This window comes from Meriones unguiculatus, chromosome 5 (assembly GCF_030254825.1).
Source record: "Meriones unguiculatus strain TT.TT164.6M chromosome 5, Bangor_MerUng_6.1, whole genome shotgun sequence".
NCBI lineage: Eukaryota > Metazoa > Chordata > Mammalia > Rodentia > Muridae > Meriones > Meriones unguiculatus.
This window is the reverse complement of record NC_083353.1, coordinates 106,855,884-106,873,439: the sequence shown is the minus strand read 5'-3', so window position 1 is coordinate 106,873,439 and position 17,556 is coordinate 106,855,884. Positions and strand designations below refer to the sequence as shown.

The 17,556-nt window shown below is 48.2% G+C and overlaps 2 protein-coding genes across 5 annotated transcripts in view; one reads left to right on the top strand and one right to left on the bottom strand.

The window, feature by feature from the left end:
* Rpl32 (ribosomal protein L32) overlaps positions 1–17,556 on the top strand; it is a 114,895-nt gene that overhangs the window by 25,470 nt on the left and 71,869 nt on the right. The gene's annotated exons all lie outside the window — the stretch shown is intronic.
* Ift122 (intraflagellar transport 122) overlaps positions 1–17,556 on the bottom strand; it is a 68,143-nt gene that overhangs the window by 20,545 nt on the left and 30,042 nt on the right. For all 4 annotated transcript variants that reach the window (XM_060383982.1, XM_021641005.2, XM_021641006.2 and 1 more), the window contains 7 exons: positions 17,414–17,552; positions 15,877–16,079; positions 14,087–14,224; positions 12,634–12,798; positions 10,227–10,424; positions 4,788–4,928; positions 1,164–1,217 (listed from right to left, as the gene is read on the bottom strand). In XM_060383982.1, the coding sequence (XP_060239965.1) occupies positions 1,164–1,217; positions 4,788–4,928; positions 10,227–10,424; positions 12,634–12,798; positions 14,087–14,224; positions 15,877–16,079; positions 17,414–17,552 (1,038 nt within the window). The remainder of the gene's footprint in view (positions 1–1,163; positions 1,218–4,787; positions 4,929–10,226; positions 10,425–12,633; positions 12,799–14,086; positions 14,225–15,876; positions 16,080–17,413; positions 17,553–17,556) is intronic.

The window sequence follows — 17,556 nt, the reverse complement described above, 5'->3', positions numbered from 1 at the left end:
CCAACCCCTGTTCACCTCTGTGGGAAGACCCTAACAACTGATGGCGTTCTGGGCAGAGGGGGACAGGAAAGGCTCACAAGGTAAAATGGCAGAGCCTAGAGAAAAGCAGGGGAATAAGTCTGAGGTTCAGCTGAGCTTTTAAACATGGCCCCAACAAGGATATGGCCCATCCTTTCCTAGCTTTCCTTTCTTCCTCACTGAACAGGGCTGACAACAACAGCACCAGCCTCACCACACTAAGGACCTTGTGTGTATCAGTCATACTTTGGTTGCACATGAACAGACTCAACAAACAACAGCCACCATACTGTAGCCTCCCTCATCTCAGCTCTGCCTGCCACTCCCCCAATGTCCCCTACACACACACACACACACACACACACACACACACACACACACGGCTGGGGCCCATGACAAGTGTTTACTCTGCTGAACTGAGTTAGAGGGGCAAGACATTTGCAAATTTCTCACTGCTTCCATCTGGGAGCTTCAATGTGTCTCACATTCCTTTAGCCTCACAATAAATCTGTTCAGGAGAAAGAAATATGTATGCCTTTTTTACAGACAGTCAGACAGTACCGAGATACACAGAAATTAAAAATAGCATCTTCCATCACCCAAAAATGGTGCAGTCAAACCAGACTCCTTAGCCCACCACAGGCCTTCTGGGCAGGACAATGGCTCGGTAGGTCTCAGGGAAGTTTAAGAACATTTGGGAAATGCTTTATTCACTGGCAGATTACTTGAGTCATGAATGGCAACAACTACTTATCCCAGAGAGGCATACCAGGTTCCACAAGCCTGTACCAGGGAAGGACAGACCCCATCTTGGTTTTATGAGACAGGGTTTCTCTGTGTATCCCTGGCTGTCCTGGACTCACTCTGTAGACTAGGCTGGCCTTGAACTCACAGAGATCCACAAGCCTCTGCCTTCTGAGTGCTGGGATTAAAGATGAGCACCACCACTGACCAGTGTACATATACCTCATCTTAGGAACGAGGCACCAAAGCTTAGAGAGACCCAAACCTTCTGCCTCATTCAACTACCAACTGACTAATTGGGTGTTGCCTCCATGCGGCCACTCTCTCCCCCAGAACAGACTACAGGGCCTGTGTCCCCATGTCCTTGGGATCCTGAGAAGGAAGATGGTTTCATCAGTTACCTCAATACTGCTGATCAGCTCTAGGTATCGAAGGTCCTGGACTCTGGTGAAGGCCTATGGGAAGGGAATAAGAACAGAGTCAGCTGCCTTCTTGTTCTCCACAGGCTGGTGGGGGTGGGGTGCATCAAGCTCTAAAAAGAGAGCCAGCAAGCAGGAGTGGGAAGCTCGATTCATCCCTGTGTGCTTGGGAGGTGTGCCACCCAGCGAGGCGCAGCCTGTCTTCATCTCAAGGATTAGTCCTTACAAAGACCTGTAAAGAAGTCCTGGGAGCATCAATCATTTTGGGATTAGGTAAAACAGAACTATGATCCTGTAGTCTGCAGTGGGACTCCTTGTCAGACACTGCTCATAATGGAAAGGCAGGCCGGGCTGATTCTAGACAATGGCATCTGCAGAGTAGGCAAGACAAACAGACAAGGGCCTGCATGCTTCTCTCTGTGATGTGGATGGGAAGCAGGAGCAGCTCTGCTAACTCAGTGGTGCTACACATAAAAGGCACATGGGGAGAGGAGAGAAAAGCTCAGGAAAGAATGGTTCTAAAGGAGGGTGGTGGGGAATAATCTCCTGGTCTCTACAAAGTAAAACTGCACGCTAACCCTGGCCACACATCTTCTGCTTGAACTCCCAGCAGAGGCAGAGATGTCTAATGCATGGATTTCTAGAAGGTTGAGGGTCAGGCAGCCGGCAAGTGCCAGTGAAGCGCCTTTTGCTGCTTTCAGGTACCACAAGGGGCTTAGGGGAACTGACCTTCATGTGCTCCGCTGGCAACATTTCTGCCCAGCTGTGCTTTCTGTGTTGTCCATGTGAAATGGACTGACACGTTCCAAGAGCAGCGGTCCTCAGCCATTATGGTTTAGAATGCACAACAGCCCTTGGCCACTGCTAGGCACCCTCCATGCTAGAAGAATGGGGGAAATGATCAAGCCATCCAGCTTCTGGCTGCCTCACAGATGACCACAGTGTGATTTCATCCTTACAGGGCCAGGATCTATCCAAAGGCTGGGGGCACATGAATTTCACTTCGCCTCTGTCCCCCTCCTAGTTCAGGGGTTCACAGTAGAAAGGGTAAGTTAGGCAGATTAAACAGAAAGCTAAATCTCCTTGAGCCAAGAGCTATAAGAGTGTGAGGCAGATACCCCAGGGAGGACACTTCCTGTCTGAGCACGAGCAGTGGCAGGATTAGGCAAAGCACTGCCCAGCAGGGACCTGGCAAGTGGCCTTCTTTCTGAAATAGGGACATACTATGTTACCTAGGCTGGCCTTGAACTTCTGCCCTCAAGGGACCTTCCTGCCTCAGCCTGCTGAGAAGCTGGGGTAACCCGCACATTCCACAGTGCCCAGGACTATGCTTTTCTTGAAGAACTGGTAAAAGGGTAAATCAGGCAGTGTGTGAATAAAGGTCATGCAGGAATATGTCAAAGGTCTACAAGCTGCCTTCCTGATCTGTGTTTCTTAAAACAAGTACAGAAGTTGGTCCCTGGTAATGAGCAGAGCAGGAAAAAGGAAACTCAGGTCTCAGCCCAGCTCTGAGCCCTGGCAGGACCTCGAGCCTATTTCCTTCCTGCTTTTGGGCTCCAGCCACCTTCTTGTGGTCAGGCAAGCAAGTGACACCCTGTCAAAGGGCCTTTCTGGTTCTGGGCACTGAAATCTTGACTTTGATAGATCTGTCGCTGTCACCCTTCAGCCCTGCTATACCGCAGAGGCAGGGTGGTTTGGGGAGTGGTCAGTCACAAGACGGTGAATAACTTTCACAGAGGGAAGTGGGGCGCAGGGAGCAGATGCAGGAGGCGCACTAAGCAGCTCTCCTGTGCCATCTAGTGGAGATACCCATCTGCGCCAGGCCCCTCCCTCCACAAGTCTGAGCCCAGAGTGACTGACACCCAGGGGAGAGGAAAGCCAAGGATTCAGAACTAAGAAAAAACACTAGTCAAAGTCTATGGTCAAAGCTTCATGACTTTTCTAAATATCATGCTGCCCACAAGAGAGAAAAGCACAATTTTCAATTGTCAAGAAAATGACGAAGAACACCATTTTAATAAAGAACCCAGTGCTTTGATATGATTGTGTTTATTCTCAGTGTTCTGGGATGCAAGGTGGGATATGAAGTGAATAGAAGGTTATAGCCTAATTTCAGTTCCCTCTATTTGGACATCTGCTCAGAAGCTCACAGAGGTGATATGCTGTGTGGTTCAGGGCAATTCTAACATGAGCTCGTTTTAGGTTCTAGGTGAAAAGGGGTAACAATCTAGAGGGAAGACAATTTTTTTAAAGATGTATTTCTTATTTATACAACATTCTGACTGCACACCAGACCTTACTATAGATGGTTATGAGCCATCTGGTTGCTGGGAGTTGAACTCAAGACCCTTGGAAGAGCAGCGAGTGTTCTTAACCTCTGAGCCATCTCTCCAGCCCCAAGGGGAAGACAATTTTATTCCTAGCTAAAGCATGAAGACATCCTAAGAACCTGTTGTTATTCTTCGCTTGCTGGCATTTCTGGGCGGGGCAGGAGAAGGAAGTTCCTCTGGAGAAGCCTCCCCTTTCCCTTGAATTCCCAAGCCCTAGTCTAATACTTTTTCAATGCTTATCTGATATAAAAATATGTAGGAAATTATTGGGTAGGTTGAACCAGGGCCTTGTACATGCTAGCCAGTGAGTTACCACTGAGCTGTGACACCTCCAGCTCTGTGTGATTTGGTTGGCAATTGCACAGCCACTCCAAACTCCCCTTTACCAGGCCTGGGGAGGCCTCAAGAGTGAACACAAAATACAGAACGAGCACCATGCGTTTCACAACCTCATTTTAGAAGCAGGGGTAGGGAGGTCAGGCTGAGAGAAAGAGGCCAGCTCTGAGATGTGCTCTGACTCAGTTGTCCCCCATTTAACAGGAGGCAGGCACCATATATGTCTGCAGGTGCTTCAGTACCAGTAGCCTGGACAAAAGGAGACTCTCCACTTGGTTATGGGAGAGAAAGCAGGGAAAAGGAGGAGGGGAGAGGCTGACAGTCATTCCTTCTTCTCCCTCAATCTATCAGAGGAAAACACACCTGGGCCTTTTAACATGGCTAGAGAAAGGTTAAATGTTTTTGGCCATTTCTTTGGCTTTAATTGACTAAACTAGAAGTTACACTATGAATCATGTCATGAGGGTAGGGGGCCCTACCACACTGCTGTGGGAGTCAGAGAGCCTGGCCATCTCTTTTGAACTAAGCCTGCTAAGGACAAAGGTACTGTGATAAATGGCTGATGCTCATATCCAGCGTAAGAGATATTTTATTACTGTTATGCACAGGCTTTATCTAGGGTCTTCACATAAATGACTGCTACCAAGACTGATAGCCATAATCAACCAGCTGTTTTACTGGCATTATCCACTTAGATCTTCTCAACTTGGTGAGGACAGGGCCTAATACTCCAGAACCCTCCAGAGAAACAACCTGGGAAGGTTGTTACTGCCAGGCCCATTGGGAAAGGGGTGCCTGAGGAGAGATTTGGAACTCAGAGCAGTTTGACTTCAGAACCCTTTAGAGTTGTTTCTGCCCTTTTACTGTTACCTGGACTTCCTTCTGCCTCAAGGGACCCTTCCAAAACCCAAATTCTGGCACACACTGACTAGATGCATACCTTCTTTGCAGTTTCAAACTCTAGGCCTTCTAGAGCTTCCATGGCCAGTTCACGCCAGTCAGTGTCTGTCACTCCCAAGCAAGCGATCTGGTAGGCTTCTTTGAACATTTTCCTGTCAAGATACTGGTACATCGGAGCAGACTGCAGGACATCAAGGAGAAGGAGAATAGTCTGTTCAGAGCAGTGGAAAGAGTCACATTCCACCTGCCTACTTCCAGATGTTCACACTGACATCACCGGAAACACCTACCTCAAACTTTAGCCATCAATCAGCACCTTTGCAGCCTCACCCTGGCCCGCCTGGGTGCCTTCTTTTCTGCCACCCCCTCCTGCTGGCCAACAGTGCTCCCACCATAGACTTCTGGCTGTCATCTGCCCTCCCCTTCTCTAGGTCTATCGACCCTAAGATGTCACCTTCTCTGGGAAGGATCTGTCCTTTGTATGTGCTTTGGGAATGCCTGCTTAGCTTTTAAAAACTGTTAACAGGCCCCTCCTGGAAACTCTTTCCCCAAGAGAAGGAGTCTGAGCTTCTCTTGGCCTCTGTGTAGATAGATCTGAGAACAAATCCCTGAGGTCTTTGGTGCTGAAGACCAACGCTCCCCTCAAGACCAAGTTGCCTGGCTAAGAATATCTATAAGTATTCCCTAATGACTTCTTTTTTTAAGACTTGCTTTCAAGTTGCCCTAACAGCGCTGTGTAAGGAGGCGATAACAGCCCAGGAGAGGGAGCCTCTTGGAGGACACCTGACTTGCCTGAGGACACAGACCTAGCAAACTAAAAACTTAAAGCCAGAGCAAGAGATGACCTGATATTCCTGGTTCTGTGCTCCTTCTTGCCGTGTGTGTGTGTGTAGGCGTGTGCACGTGTGTGTGTATGTGCATGCACATGCATGAGCACACATCAGGCTAAAGCTGAGCTGGTGATCTGAGGCTGATCAACATGCTTCAGGAATCCTTGTCTCCCTTTTGGATTCCTAGGCAGTAGAGCTCAATCAGCCAGTACCTCGGTGCTAATGGTTCCCAAATGTGGAACTGGAAACGCTGTTTTCTCTATTTGGGGACTTGATCTTTGAAATTTCCGGTCCTTTTTTCCCTTCAGAATTAAAAGAAACCTTCTCCCTTTCAAGCCAGTCTACTCGCTGACAGCAAGACACAGCTGTTTCCAGGAGCTTGTTTTTCCTTACTGTCGGGAGGCAGCTGGCCACAGACTAGCAGCAGCTGAGCTAGCACCCAGGCCTGGCTCAGCCATATCCTCACCAGGTACCCTCTGGAGAAATGTGCTACCTTCTGTTTAGAGACTCTGCCCAGCTCAGGCTACTGTGGGCCAATGAGACACTTTGAAAGAGGCAAAGTATCCAACCCCCTAGACACAGGTTTCATCACCTCCTTAAATCTTTCTCAAACTCCACCCACTCTGCCCTCACAATGAGCTCTATTTTCTAGACTCTTCAAACGCTCTGGTCCACTTTAGTTTGGTTTTGTGGTTTTTGCTATTTCATGACTGTCTGTAATAAGAAGGAATAATAACAGGAATCAGGACGGGCAAAACCTGAAAATGGATGTAATTAGCCCCATTTCACACTGGCAAAACTGTAGTCTAGCCTGCTCTGGAGGTAGAGGTGGGAGGATCACTTTAGCCCTGGAGGTCAAGACCAGCCTGGGCAACATGGCAAGCACCTGTGCAAACAAACAAAAACAAAAAACCAATGACCCCATTACAAAGAAAAGAAATGAGGCCTTGAAGAGGGAGACGAGGAATTCAGGATGCAGTTAGATCAGGTTGCAGGATCAGAACCCAAAGCCAGGGCTCCTTTTCCCAAGCTGCAGAACTTCCTTCTACACTGGCTGCCCCATGACAAGGGGACATTAAAATGCAGCACAAGATGGACTGGTAACACAGCAGGGGTCACAACCTGAGGGAGGGTTTGAAAGACATACTAATGAGCCAGTCTCCTCTGAGCAACCCCTTATCTGGCTGCTGTATTCCAAGTATGACGTCATGAGCACAACTCAGGCTTGCTGCCCTACTTGGCAGCTTGGACACACCAGTTCTTGCACAAGATGATATAAATTTCGAAAGGAAACCAAAAATCCCAAGAGCAAAAATGGGGCTTTCTGCCTGGTCTGGAGGCCCAAACCGCAAGACTGGAGGCAGAGGCAACAGATAAACATTGCCTTTGTCTCCAGAAGGCCTTTCCCAATGCTTGGCACCTCTGGCCTGCTGCATCAGCAGGAAGGCTGCAACCAACAGAGACTTTGGCTACTGACTCTGGAGGCCCTGGCAGAAAGAGCCCCGGCAGCCCCCCTGGGTCCTCCTGCCTGACCAGAATCAGGGAGCAGCAACTGCATTTATTTTTGAGGTTAGGACAGCAGTCAGGAGAGAAAACCTATTAATAAGCGAAGCCTGTTCGGCACAGAGAAGGAAGAGTGGGCTCCTAGCAGATGTGGTGCTTGGGTTTAGGATGCTGACAGGGAGCAGATAAGGACAGCAAGGAAAAAGTCAGGCAGACGGTGCTGTCCTCACCTTCCACCACATGTCACCCTTTTCCCAGCTCTCAAGCTTTCTTCTTTTCTGCTGTTTAGTCACCTCAGAATGCCCTGCCACTGCCTGAATACTCACTATGTGTGGATCAGGAGCTGATGTGCACTCTGCTGCAGGAACGCCCGCACCAAGAAGTAACAAGGGCTTCCACGGCCCTGGGAAAGGAGTCGGGGGAGTCTGTAGACCAGGTCTGTGTAGGCAGGCAGGCTGACAGAGCATGCTAGAGGAAAGGCAGTCTAGAATGTCTGTATATCACTCAATGTACAAGGCTTCTGGACCAGCAAGTTCCCTTCTTGGAATGTATACTGAGTCAGGTCAGATACTAGGAAGATACCCATTAGTTACAAAAGCAAAAAGCTTTGGGCAGCCAGCTGTGATGACACACACCTTTAATCCCAGCATTCAGAGGCAACGACAGGAAGATCTCTGTGGGTTTGAGACCAGCCTGGTCTACACAGAGAGTTCTAACAAAGCCAGGGCCAACAATGAGACTCTGCTGCCAGTAGGATAAATGCCCAATAGTAGGTGCTGGGGGAATAAGCGAGGGACTGTCCTGCGACAGAAATGCTGCATCCACTACGGACAGATGAGGACACAGTGGGGACAGCATGGGAGCTTGGGGCAGGAAGGCGCTCCAGGCTGCACGGTGGAGCATACGAACAACTGCAATAACCTATGGGGAACTGAGCAACACACACAAGGAATCGCTTGTAACTTCTCACACATACATGTGGGCCTACAATCGTCTTACTGTTTGAAAAGTCTAGTAAAGTATATTCACCGACATGGCACAACATTTCCAGTAGACTGCTGGGCAAAAAGCCAGACTAGGGTGTTTAGTTTTGGTGATTGTTTTTGTTGTTAGTGGGTTCTGCTTTGCTTTGTTTTTGTTTTAAGAAAAAGTATTGTGATTTATCCTAAACTGCCCTTAAACTCAAAATCCTCTTACCCCAGCCTCAAAGTGTTGAGATTATAGGCATGAGCTATACTACTAGGTCAGACTGCTTCCTTACAGTCAATAATTCATTAAAGAAGGGCTGGAGAGATGGTTCAGAGGTTAAAAGCACTGGCTCTTCTTCTAGAGGTCATGAGTTCAATTCCCACATGGTGGCTCATAACCATCTATAATGAGATCTGGTGCCCTCTGCTGGAGAGCAGACAGAACACTGTATATGTAACAAATAAATAAAATATATCTATAAAAAAAAAAAATTCACCAGAGGGGTAGGCCTGGAACAGCTAAATATCAGGTGAAAAGGAATGACATAGGGGATGGCAAGATGCCTCACAGGGTCAAAGTTTTGCTGTACAAGTATGACAACTCAAGTTCAACCTCAAGAACCAACAACAGGAAAAACAACTCCCATAAGTTGTCCCGGAACCTTCAGTCACAGGCGTTGACACACATACTAACAAACTTAACACATTTTAAAACACAGGATGGCATGAAGTGACTAAGCGCTCCCATCCTCTTGCTTATAGTCCATATTCAGTACAGTAAGTACAATAATATCTGGGGTCTCGAGGGATGACTCGGTGGTCAAGGGAGGACATTCTCAGCATGCGTGACAGGTGGCTCCCAACTCCACAGAATCTGTACCTCTTCTGTCCTCCATATCACCAACACACATGCACAAACACACATTTTAAAAAATAAAATATATTCGGGACTGGAGAGATGGCTCAGAGATTATGAGTACTGGTTACTCTTCCTGAGGTCCTGAGTTCAATTCCCAGCTACCACATGGTGGCTCACAACCACCTATAATGAGATCTGGTGCCCTCTGCTGTCACATGGGCAGAACACTGTATATGTAATAAATAAATAAAATACATCTTTAAAAAAAAATTCTCTTGAAGATGGGATGCTATGGCTCAAGTTTCTCCTTAGTGTTTGCCTTGGTTTTATGACAGTTCTATAGGGAATGTCACTCACTTCAGGGACAAACAGGCAGCTAGGACAGCTTTAACTAGGTCAGCTACTAGTGGGGGTTGTCTGGGTTCTCTTGTCTGTTTTTCCTTCCCTTCCCCTAATCTGTGGTTCCATACTCTCACCCCAGTTTCTAGCTGGCTTCCTCTAGATTCAGGGAACTGTGCAGGGTGCCACGTGCCCTCTCTGCTTCACAGCCCTCAGTGCCTACTCTACCTGCTCTCCTCCTACACAGCACTACCACTCAAGCACTGGTGCATCCACCTTGTTGGACTTGCTGCTAACACAGTACTGCACATGGCTAACACAATGCAGCAGGAAGGGGATCAGAAAGAAAGGAGGCCAATGGGTGTGCTGGCTAGATTTATGTCAACGTAACATAAAACTATAGTTATCTGAGAAGAGGAAACCTTAACTGGGGGGAAAAAAAGGCTCCATAGGTTGAGCTGAGGACCAGCCTGTCGAGCATTTTCTTAATTAGTGATTGATGGGAGAGGGCCTAGCCCATTGTGGATGGGACCACCCCTAGGCTGTTAGTCCTGGGGTCTATAAGAAATCAGGCTGAGCAAGCCATGGGAAGCTAGCAAGTAAGCAGCACCCCTCCGTGGCCTCTGCAACAGCTACTGCCTCCAAGTTCCTGCCCTGTTTGAGCTCCTGTCCTGACTGCCTTCAGTAATGGACTACAATGTGGAAGTATAAGCCAAATGAACCCTCTCCTCCCCAGCTCGCTTTTTGGTCATGGTGTTTCATCACAGCAACAGAAACCCTAACTAAGACAATGGGGCTGAGCTCCTTGTCCAGAAACACACAGCTACACACAACACACCCAAGTCCACAGTGACTTGCAACATCACAGATTCAACACCTCCCCCTCCCTCTCTTTGCTGCCCTTAGCACCAGTTTGAGGGCCTGACCATTCTGTTTTGTGTGTTCTACAGCGGCAGAAGAGTGACAGGCCTCTGGGTTACCTGTGGCACCTCCACAGCAGACATAGAAAAGACGTGAAGGCAGAAGATCTTGGAGCCGTTGTAGCCAACCACGAAGCCCTGCAGCTTCTGCTGGTGTACTGGGAAGGTACTGGCCTTGATGTTGAGGTAGCCTCCTCCGGAGAAGCAAAGCATGTCCTCACACTGGGTATTCCAGGCCACACTATTGGCATTTGGTTCCTGAGGGACAGAGGGCTGTGAGGCACTGACACCCCTCCCACTTTTCACTCCCACCCTTCTTAAAGCCTGGGTCACACTAAAGTCCTGACAGCAGGATGAAGGGGAAGGAAGGAAGGAAGGAAGGAAGGAAGGAAGGAAGGAAGGAAGGAAGGGGAATCATAAAAAAAGGATGAGGCAAACTTCTCTATGTACTGGTGATGGATATGTGCTATTTTCAAAATAAATTATTATCCCCCTGTATTTTAATCACTTCACAGTAAGCGGAAATTCAACAAGGTGGGATTCCATGTCTATTAAGAAAAAGGGCAGGGTGCTGCTCTGTGGTAGCTGAGTAGCATGTATAAGGGCCTGAGTTCCATGCCAGCACCACACACTCACATGCGCACACACTCACAGACATCCCTACCTATCCAGAGGAGGCTGAAAGTGTTGCCCCTGCAGATTAACAGTGACTGTTTTGGATGAGTGGAATTGCAAAGGATTTCTATTATCTTTGCCTCCCCCCACCTTTTTTTTTTTTTGCTTGTTGCTTCTCTGGCTTCTTTCTTCAAACGGATGGTCATGAACATCCATTGTTTTTTATAATAAGCGAAGAATGGGAAGCTCTTTTCAAAATTATAAACTACATTGTCTATGCATGTACCATTCTCACAACAAAAACAGTCACCCAGGGAGGTACCCTCTCCACCAATGTTCTGCTCAGCCCTGGAGGCCTGGAACAACAGAGGCTCAACCCTGACTGCCTAGTCTTCTATCCTGAGCATGAACTATGTCTTAATGAGGAAAGTCGGTGTTTTTCATTGAAAGGGCAAATGTGGTGAATAGGAGACTAGGAAAGTTGTGTCTCCTGGCAAGACCTGAAAGCCACCTTTGCTAGTTCTCCAGAGAAGCCAAGGTAAGGGCAAGGAGCCATGCACCTTTCCAATCTCCACACAGGACACACTGAGGGAGGGGCCTCAGGTCCAGGTGGTGGGAGTGCTGAGGCTGGAGGGAAGGGCAACATTTAGGGCTAGTTAGGCCCAGCACTTAGCACACAATAGCATCTTGTTGGCTCCTATGCTGTTCCTACGGCAATTCTGTGAGCAGGTAACTTCTAGCTTCATGTTAGCTTCATGAACAGGGAATGTGGTTTAGTTAGCAGGCAAAAGATCCTGGGTTGAGCTCAGCACAATATAAATCAGGTAGGGTGGGACACTTCCCTAACCCAGTACTTAGGAAGTGGAAGTAACAGATTATCCTAGAGTTCATCCTTAGCTGGAGGTTAGCCTGAGCTATGGAAGAGATCCTTTCTCAAAAAAAAGGCAGTTTCATGTTAAAAAGGCAGTTTCATGTTAGCCACAGATGAAATAGAGACTCACAGAGGTCCATGAACCCAGGTCAGTCTGAAGACAATGTTCTTCCCCCTAAACCTTCTGCTTCCTCTGTGACATAAAGTGATAATAAGTGAAGTCATTTTGGGCTACTGGCAGCCAGGTAGCCTTGTTCAACTGACTGAAAAAAGCCAGGCACTTCTACCCTGCTGATTCTGCCAAGGACAAGGGGACCTTAGAAGAGGACCCAGGTCTACTCATGACATTGGTAAACTCTGCACGAGAAAGCAGAGAGCAGAGGCTCTAGCCTCAGGAGTTCCCCACTTCATATAAATTAGTTCTGACCACTTGCAATGCTCCAAAGAGGCCAAAGAACATCCCTAGCATGGCAAAAAGCCTGCTGGATAGTCTTTGGACTGCTCAGTGACACACCTCTTCTGGCCACAGGACTAAAGGGTGTGGAAACAATGTCCATCCCCAAATGGTCCATGCAGCCCACTGTGATGTAGTATCCTGTGGAGTGAGTAGAGGGTGAGCTTCCACCTGCCCCTCCTAGTGTGCCTTAAGCCACTGATAGGAACCGGGTAAGAGGGTCACAGACCTCATCAAAAGAATCACCACCACACATTAACCTGGTCACCAGACTTGTCACTGTCACCTCAAGTACTGCTGCTCGCTGCTGTATGAAAAGGGGGTCCCTTGCCCATCTTCCTGACATGGAAATTGGTGCTCAAGAGGCTGGCCCAGTCACCTGTTCCTGGGGCTTTTCAGAAGCTACAACTGTGCTGGGTCCCAACCCTTGGCCACTCCTCCCAGATAGGGCTGGGTGCATCCTTGCGTAACCAGAAGTTCAAAGAGGGTCCCTGTTCCAAGGACTGTGTCTCTATCTAGGACTTCACCTGAAAAAGCAGCTCTTTCGTGTGGATGTCATACACTAGGCATGTGTCATTTTCATCCACCACAGCCAGCTTGTTCCGGGAGGCACTCATGTCCAAGCAGCGCACGGCTGTGGCCTGCTTCAGCAGGACAATGGCAAAGAGATTGTCCACAAAGATCTTCAGGATCTGGCGAAATTTCAGAGAAATAAGTGTGAGTCACCATGGCAACCAGACCCTGGACCACTGCCAGGCTGTTGGCATCCCATGTGTTCTACAAGAACAACACCCACTAACTCCTCCAGAAGCTGTGCAGAGAAAAGATTCATTAAATAAAGCAGGGTGTTGGGGAGGTGGGGGAGGTGTACCATCCTTAAGAAACCAGAATCACGGTTCATAGGAGGTCACTGAAGCAACAACCGGCCTGAGACATGCCAAACTCACTCTAATATCTGTGCGGACTGGGGACATTTTTAATGACACTGCTCAAACTGCAGGGTAGACGAGTCATACAGTAACACAGGAAGGGCTACTGTAAACACAGGGGAGACAGCTGGTATAAAGTAGTAACGACAGTGCTGATGATGACAGCTGCCATTCACCGACATCCCCGTTTCTGACATCCCTGTGAAGAAACACAGGATTGTCCTTATTTGGAAACCTTGAGCCTCAGAGAAGCAAATTCCTCTGCCCAGGGCCATACAGCCAGTGAGAAGCTGAGAAGGGATGTGGACCCAGGTTAACCTGACCCCAAAGTCATACTCTCAGCCGCACATGAGACCTGACAGCTGACTGAGGAGAGAGCAGATTCTCCCTCACTTGGGTGCTGCTGCTTGACAGCTCCCACTGATCTCATGCTCCGCAACTTCCGTCCCCAGCAAAGACCTGACAAGCTTCAGCCACAAGCCATCTGCTACACAGCTTGGCTCTGAGGCTAATGCAGTTATATTTTCACTTTCAAATTTCTATGTAGCCCACATAGAACTTTTCTTATTTTAAGCAAAGAATGCAGATGAACACACAGAGAAAGAGTCTGTTCAACTTCATAGCCTAGATTTCCTAATCGATATGTCCAAACAGCCCGGTTTTCTTTTAGCTTCTAGTAACACCCTAAGGACCAGCACTGTCTAGGACACAGACAGGAATACTGGTTAATCCAGGCACTGCCTAAGAGGGCTCTGACCTCATGAACAATCTCTGCCTGCCTCTCCAGCAATCCACTAAAGCTGTGTCTCCAACAAATCCCACCTTCGGGTGACCTTAAGCCCACTAATCCCTGCTACGTGCAGCCGGGAGTTCTGGCACCAACTCAGTCAGGTGTGAGCGTGCTGTGAGTCTGAGGGCCACTGCACTTTGGCCGGAAGCCGTCTTTATGAAAGTAAACTCCAGGCTGTCTACAACCCATCTCACGTCATCCCATACAGGAAACCTGTGCCCACCTGGATAGCAAGCCCAACGGTAGCACAGGAAGACTCACCTGGCCATTTTTCAGGCCCACCAACAGACCTTCCCTTCCAGCAGGGCCACCGATCACCTTGATGTACCGAATGAGAGATTCCATCTGCCACTCCCTTTCCTTCACTCCACTGAAGGACAGGCACTGCAGCCGTTTCTCCTAGGAAGCAACTCAGGTTCAGCTGCGAGTCAGAGAAAGAGTGCTCCCCGCCCTCTGGGGGCCACCTTCCTACACCATTAGCAGTAATCTATCCCAGCTCCTCCATGCTGTCATTACCAGCCCACCACAGGCTTCCCCAGGAGCCATCTTCAGTTTGGGCCTCCAGAGCCAGAGGCAGCAGGACACCAACTTGCCACAATTATTCTCTAACTTGGGGTAACCTGAAGTGGCAAGAGACTCAATCTCTCACCCAGATTTTGATACTAGTTTTACACTATAGTGGCTCCTAAATGTCTTCTTCCTTTTTATTGTTTCCAACAGGCCATTTTTATTGTTTCCAACAGATCATTTCTACCTACAGTAGGCTTTGCTTCACAGTCCTTCCAACACTCCTCTTGCCACTGGCCTACAGACTTCAGAAATTTATGCTGGGAAAAAATTGAAGACAAAACAAAGCAAACCAAAAACCCACTTAGACGGCAGAGGCAGGAGAATCTCTGTGAGTTCAAGGCCAGCATGCTCTACACAGTGAGATCCAGAACAGCCAAGGCCGTTGACACAGAGAAACCCTGTCTCAAAAACCAAAACAAACCCTCTTAGAGCAGTGATTCTCAACCTGTGGGTCACGACCCCTTTGGGGGGGTCACTTTTCAGGTATCCTGCATACCAGATACTTACACTATGATTCATAACAGTAGCAAAATTACAGTTATGAAGTAGCACTGAAATAATTTTATGGCTGGGGTCATCACAACATGAGTGTAAAGGGTTGCAGCATTAGGAAGGTTAAGAACCGCTGTCATAGCAGTTGTTTTTTGTTTGTTTGTTTTTGGTACAGATCTATAATTCTGAGTGCTCTGGAGGCTAGGCCAGGAGTATTGCAAGTTCAAGGCTTGCCTGGGCTACAAGAGAGGGTTCAGGGCCAGCCTGGTAAACTTAGTAAAGCCCAGTCTCAAAATAAAAAGTACTTTAAAAAGGTGGTGGGGAGAGAAGACTGGGACTGTGGCTCCACTCTAGGACTCTCCTGATGTACGCAAGGCCCTGGGTTCAATTCCTAATGCCGCAAGAGAAAAAATGAAAAGAAATCTCTCAGAAGGTAAAACTTCTGCTTATAAAAATTTATCCTAGAGGGTTGGAGAGATGGCTCAGAGGTTAAGAGCACTGTCTATTCTTCCAAAGGTCCCGAGTTCGATTTTCAGCAACCACATGGTGGCTCACAACCATCTATAATGAGATCTGATGCCCTCTTCTGGCATGCAGGGATACATGCAGGGACAACATTATATACATAATAAATAAATCTTTAAAAAAAAAAGTTATCCTAGACAGGTGAAACAGACATATGCCTTCAACCCAGCATTCATTGAGTGAAGTGGGGATCACAAACTTGAGGCCAGCATGAGCAACTCAGTAAAACGCTAACTCAAAACAAACAAACCTGCGTCGTGTAGGACGTCTTGCAATACATCTAACCCCAGTATGACAACATGCTCCACGGTCCAAAATCATTCCAGCCAAGGCTTTCGTCTCTCTAAAAACCGACTCATCTAGATGCCAATACAGTGGAAGCCAATGACCGGCCAGTGAGTCACCACCAGCTCTTTTCCCTGAGGTGGATGCCTGCCCTGGGGGAGGAGGGATGCGCTGCCCACCTGGCACAGGATGATGTGGTCAGCACACACCACAAGCAGGTTGCACTCAAACTTCTTGACAATTTTCTCCTTCACCCGGTAATGCATGTCTGCCGAGTCATCCGAGTACAGCTCATAGATGAGGATCTTCTCTGGCAGCTGGATAGCTAATCGATTTTTGTAGATGGCAATTTTCTTGACAAGCTCTCTGCATTTAATCCGTACTGTCAAAGGGAGGGGAAAGACTCTAGCAAAAGGTTGTTAAGTAAGGTGAAAGGCAGAGAAATTAAAAGCCATCATTTATTTATTGAATGCTCCTGACAATTAAAGTGAGACACTCTCATTAAAAAAATCTTTAAAGAGAGCTGGAGAGATGGCTCAGTGGCTAAGAGCCCTGCTGCTCTCACAGAAGACTTGGGTTTGGTTCTCAGTACCCACCTGGTGGCTCACAACCATCTTAACCCCAGTTCCTTCGGATCTATTGCCCTCTTCTGGCATCCTGAGGCATTGCACATACACATATGCACAGACATAATATATGCTCAGACATACACATATAGTAAATTAATCTGTTAAAAGCTCTTCCCAGAGCACCTACCAGGTGCAGGCAGCTGTGCTGAGTGGGTTCAGAGCTACATGTGCTACGATTTCAGGGAAAACTGAGGGAGGTCAAGCAGTCAGCGCCACTGCCACTCCTATGTGTCTGAGGAGTGCTATGCTCTTCCTCTGAACAGCAAAGGTAGTTCCCTGGTGATGAGGAGCCCAGCATAATGACGCATTTCACAGCTGACCACACTCCTGCAACCTTCTTGACCTCAGGGACTTCCATGCAGTAGGTTCTGCCTCTCTGTAGACCAAGTGGGGTAAACAACCCAAAGAGTCCCAGTGACTACACCTAGATGGAACCTAAACTCCTACCACCTAGATGGAGTTTTCAAAACACAGGTCTACCCTGGCAGGAACAAAAGAAGTCACACTGAACCTGCAGGATGGTCCCTAACCAGGACCTCTGCGCAAAGACATCTGGCCATATCTGGTCGGCAGCATCCAGAGAGCATATGTGGTCAGCAGATGCAGGTATCAATACAGCTGAGTGGCATTCGGCTTCCTTAACCAGCAGAGCTACTCACCTCAACTGTCAGAGTTTAGACTGGATCCCCGACCCACTGACCAAGCCTGAGCCTATCCACTGCTCCTACTTGTCTAGTAGAAGGAGCCACCAAGAGGGGAAAGTACCCCACAGTGGCTCTGACCAGAGGGTAAGTGTCTGCAGAGCCCCATCCAGGTCAGCCCTCACAGTTCCTGACCTCTCAGCCTCTGTGTCTCAGTCCAGTCACATCTTGGACTTATTTGTAAAATGTAATGAGTTGGTACTTTTCTTTTTTTGTAAGTTTTATTGCTTTTGCTAGATCCTCAAAGAGATCTGCATCTTCCTTCTACTGCCAAGAGTTAAAGCAACACCAGGGGAGACATGTCCTATTATTTTGCGTGTCCTGTCAGCAGCCCCGGCCCCACCCCTTTGCTGATGTCTATAGGCAGAGGCAAACCTGCCTCTTACCCTTCTGCTCCGTGATGAGGTGTTGCACAATGACATCTGTCATGCTGTCCCTGTAGGCATACCGATCCTTGTAGAGTCCGTGGACTGTGCTGAAGATGAGCTGGTAGAAGGAAATGGTGCCATCCTGGCAGCCTACCACCTGT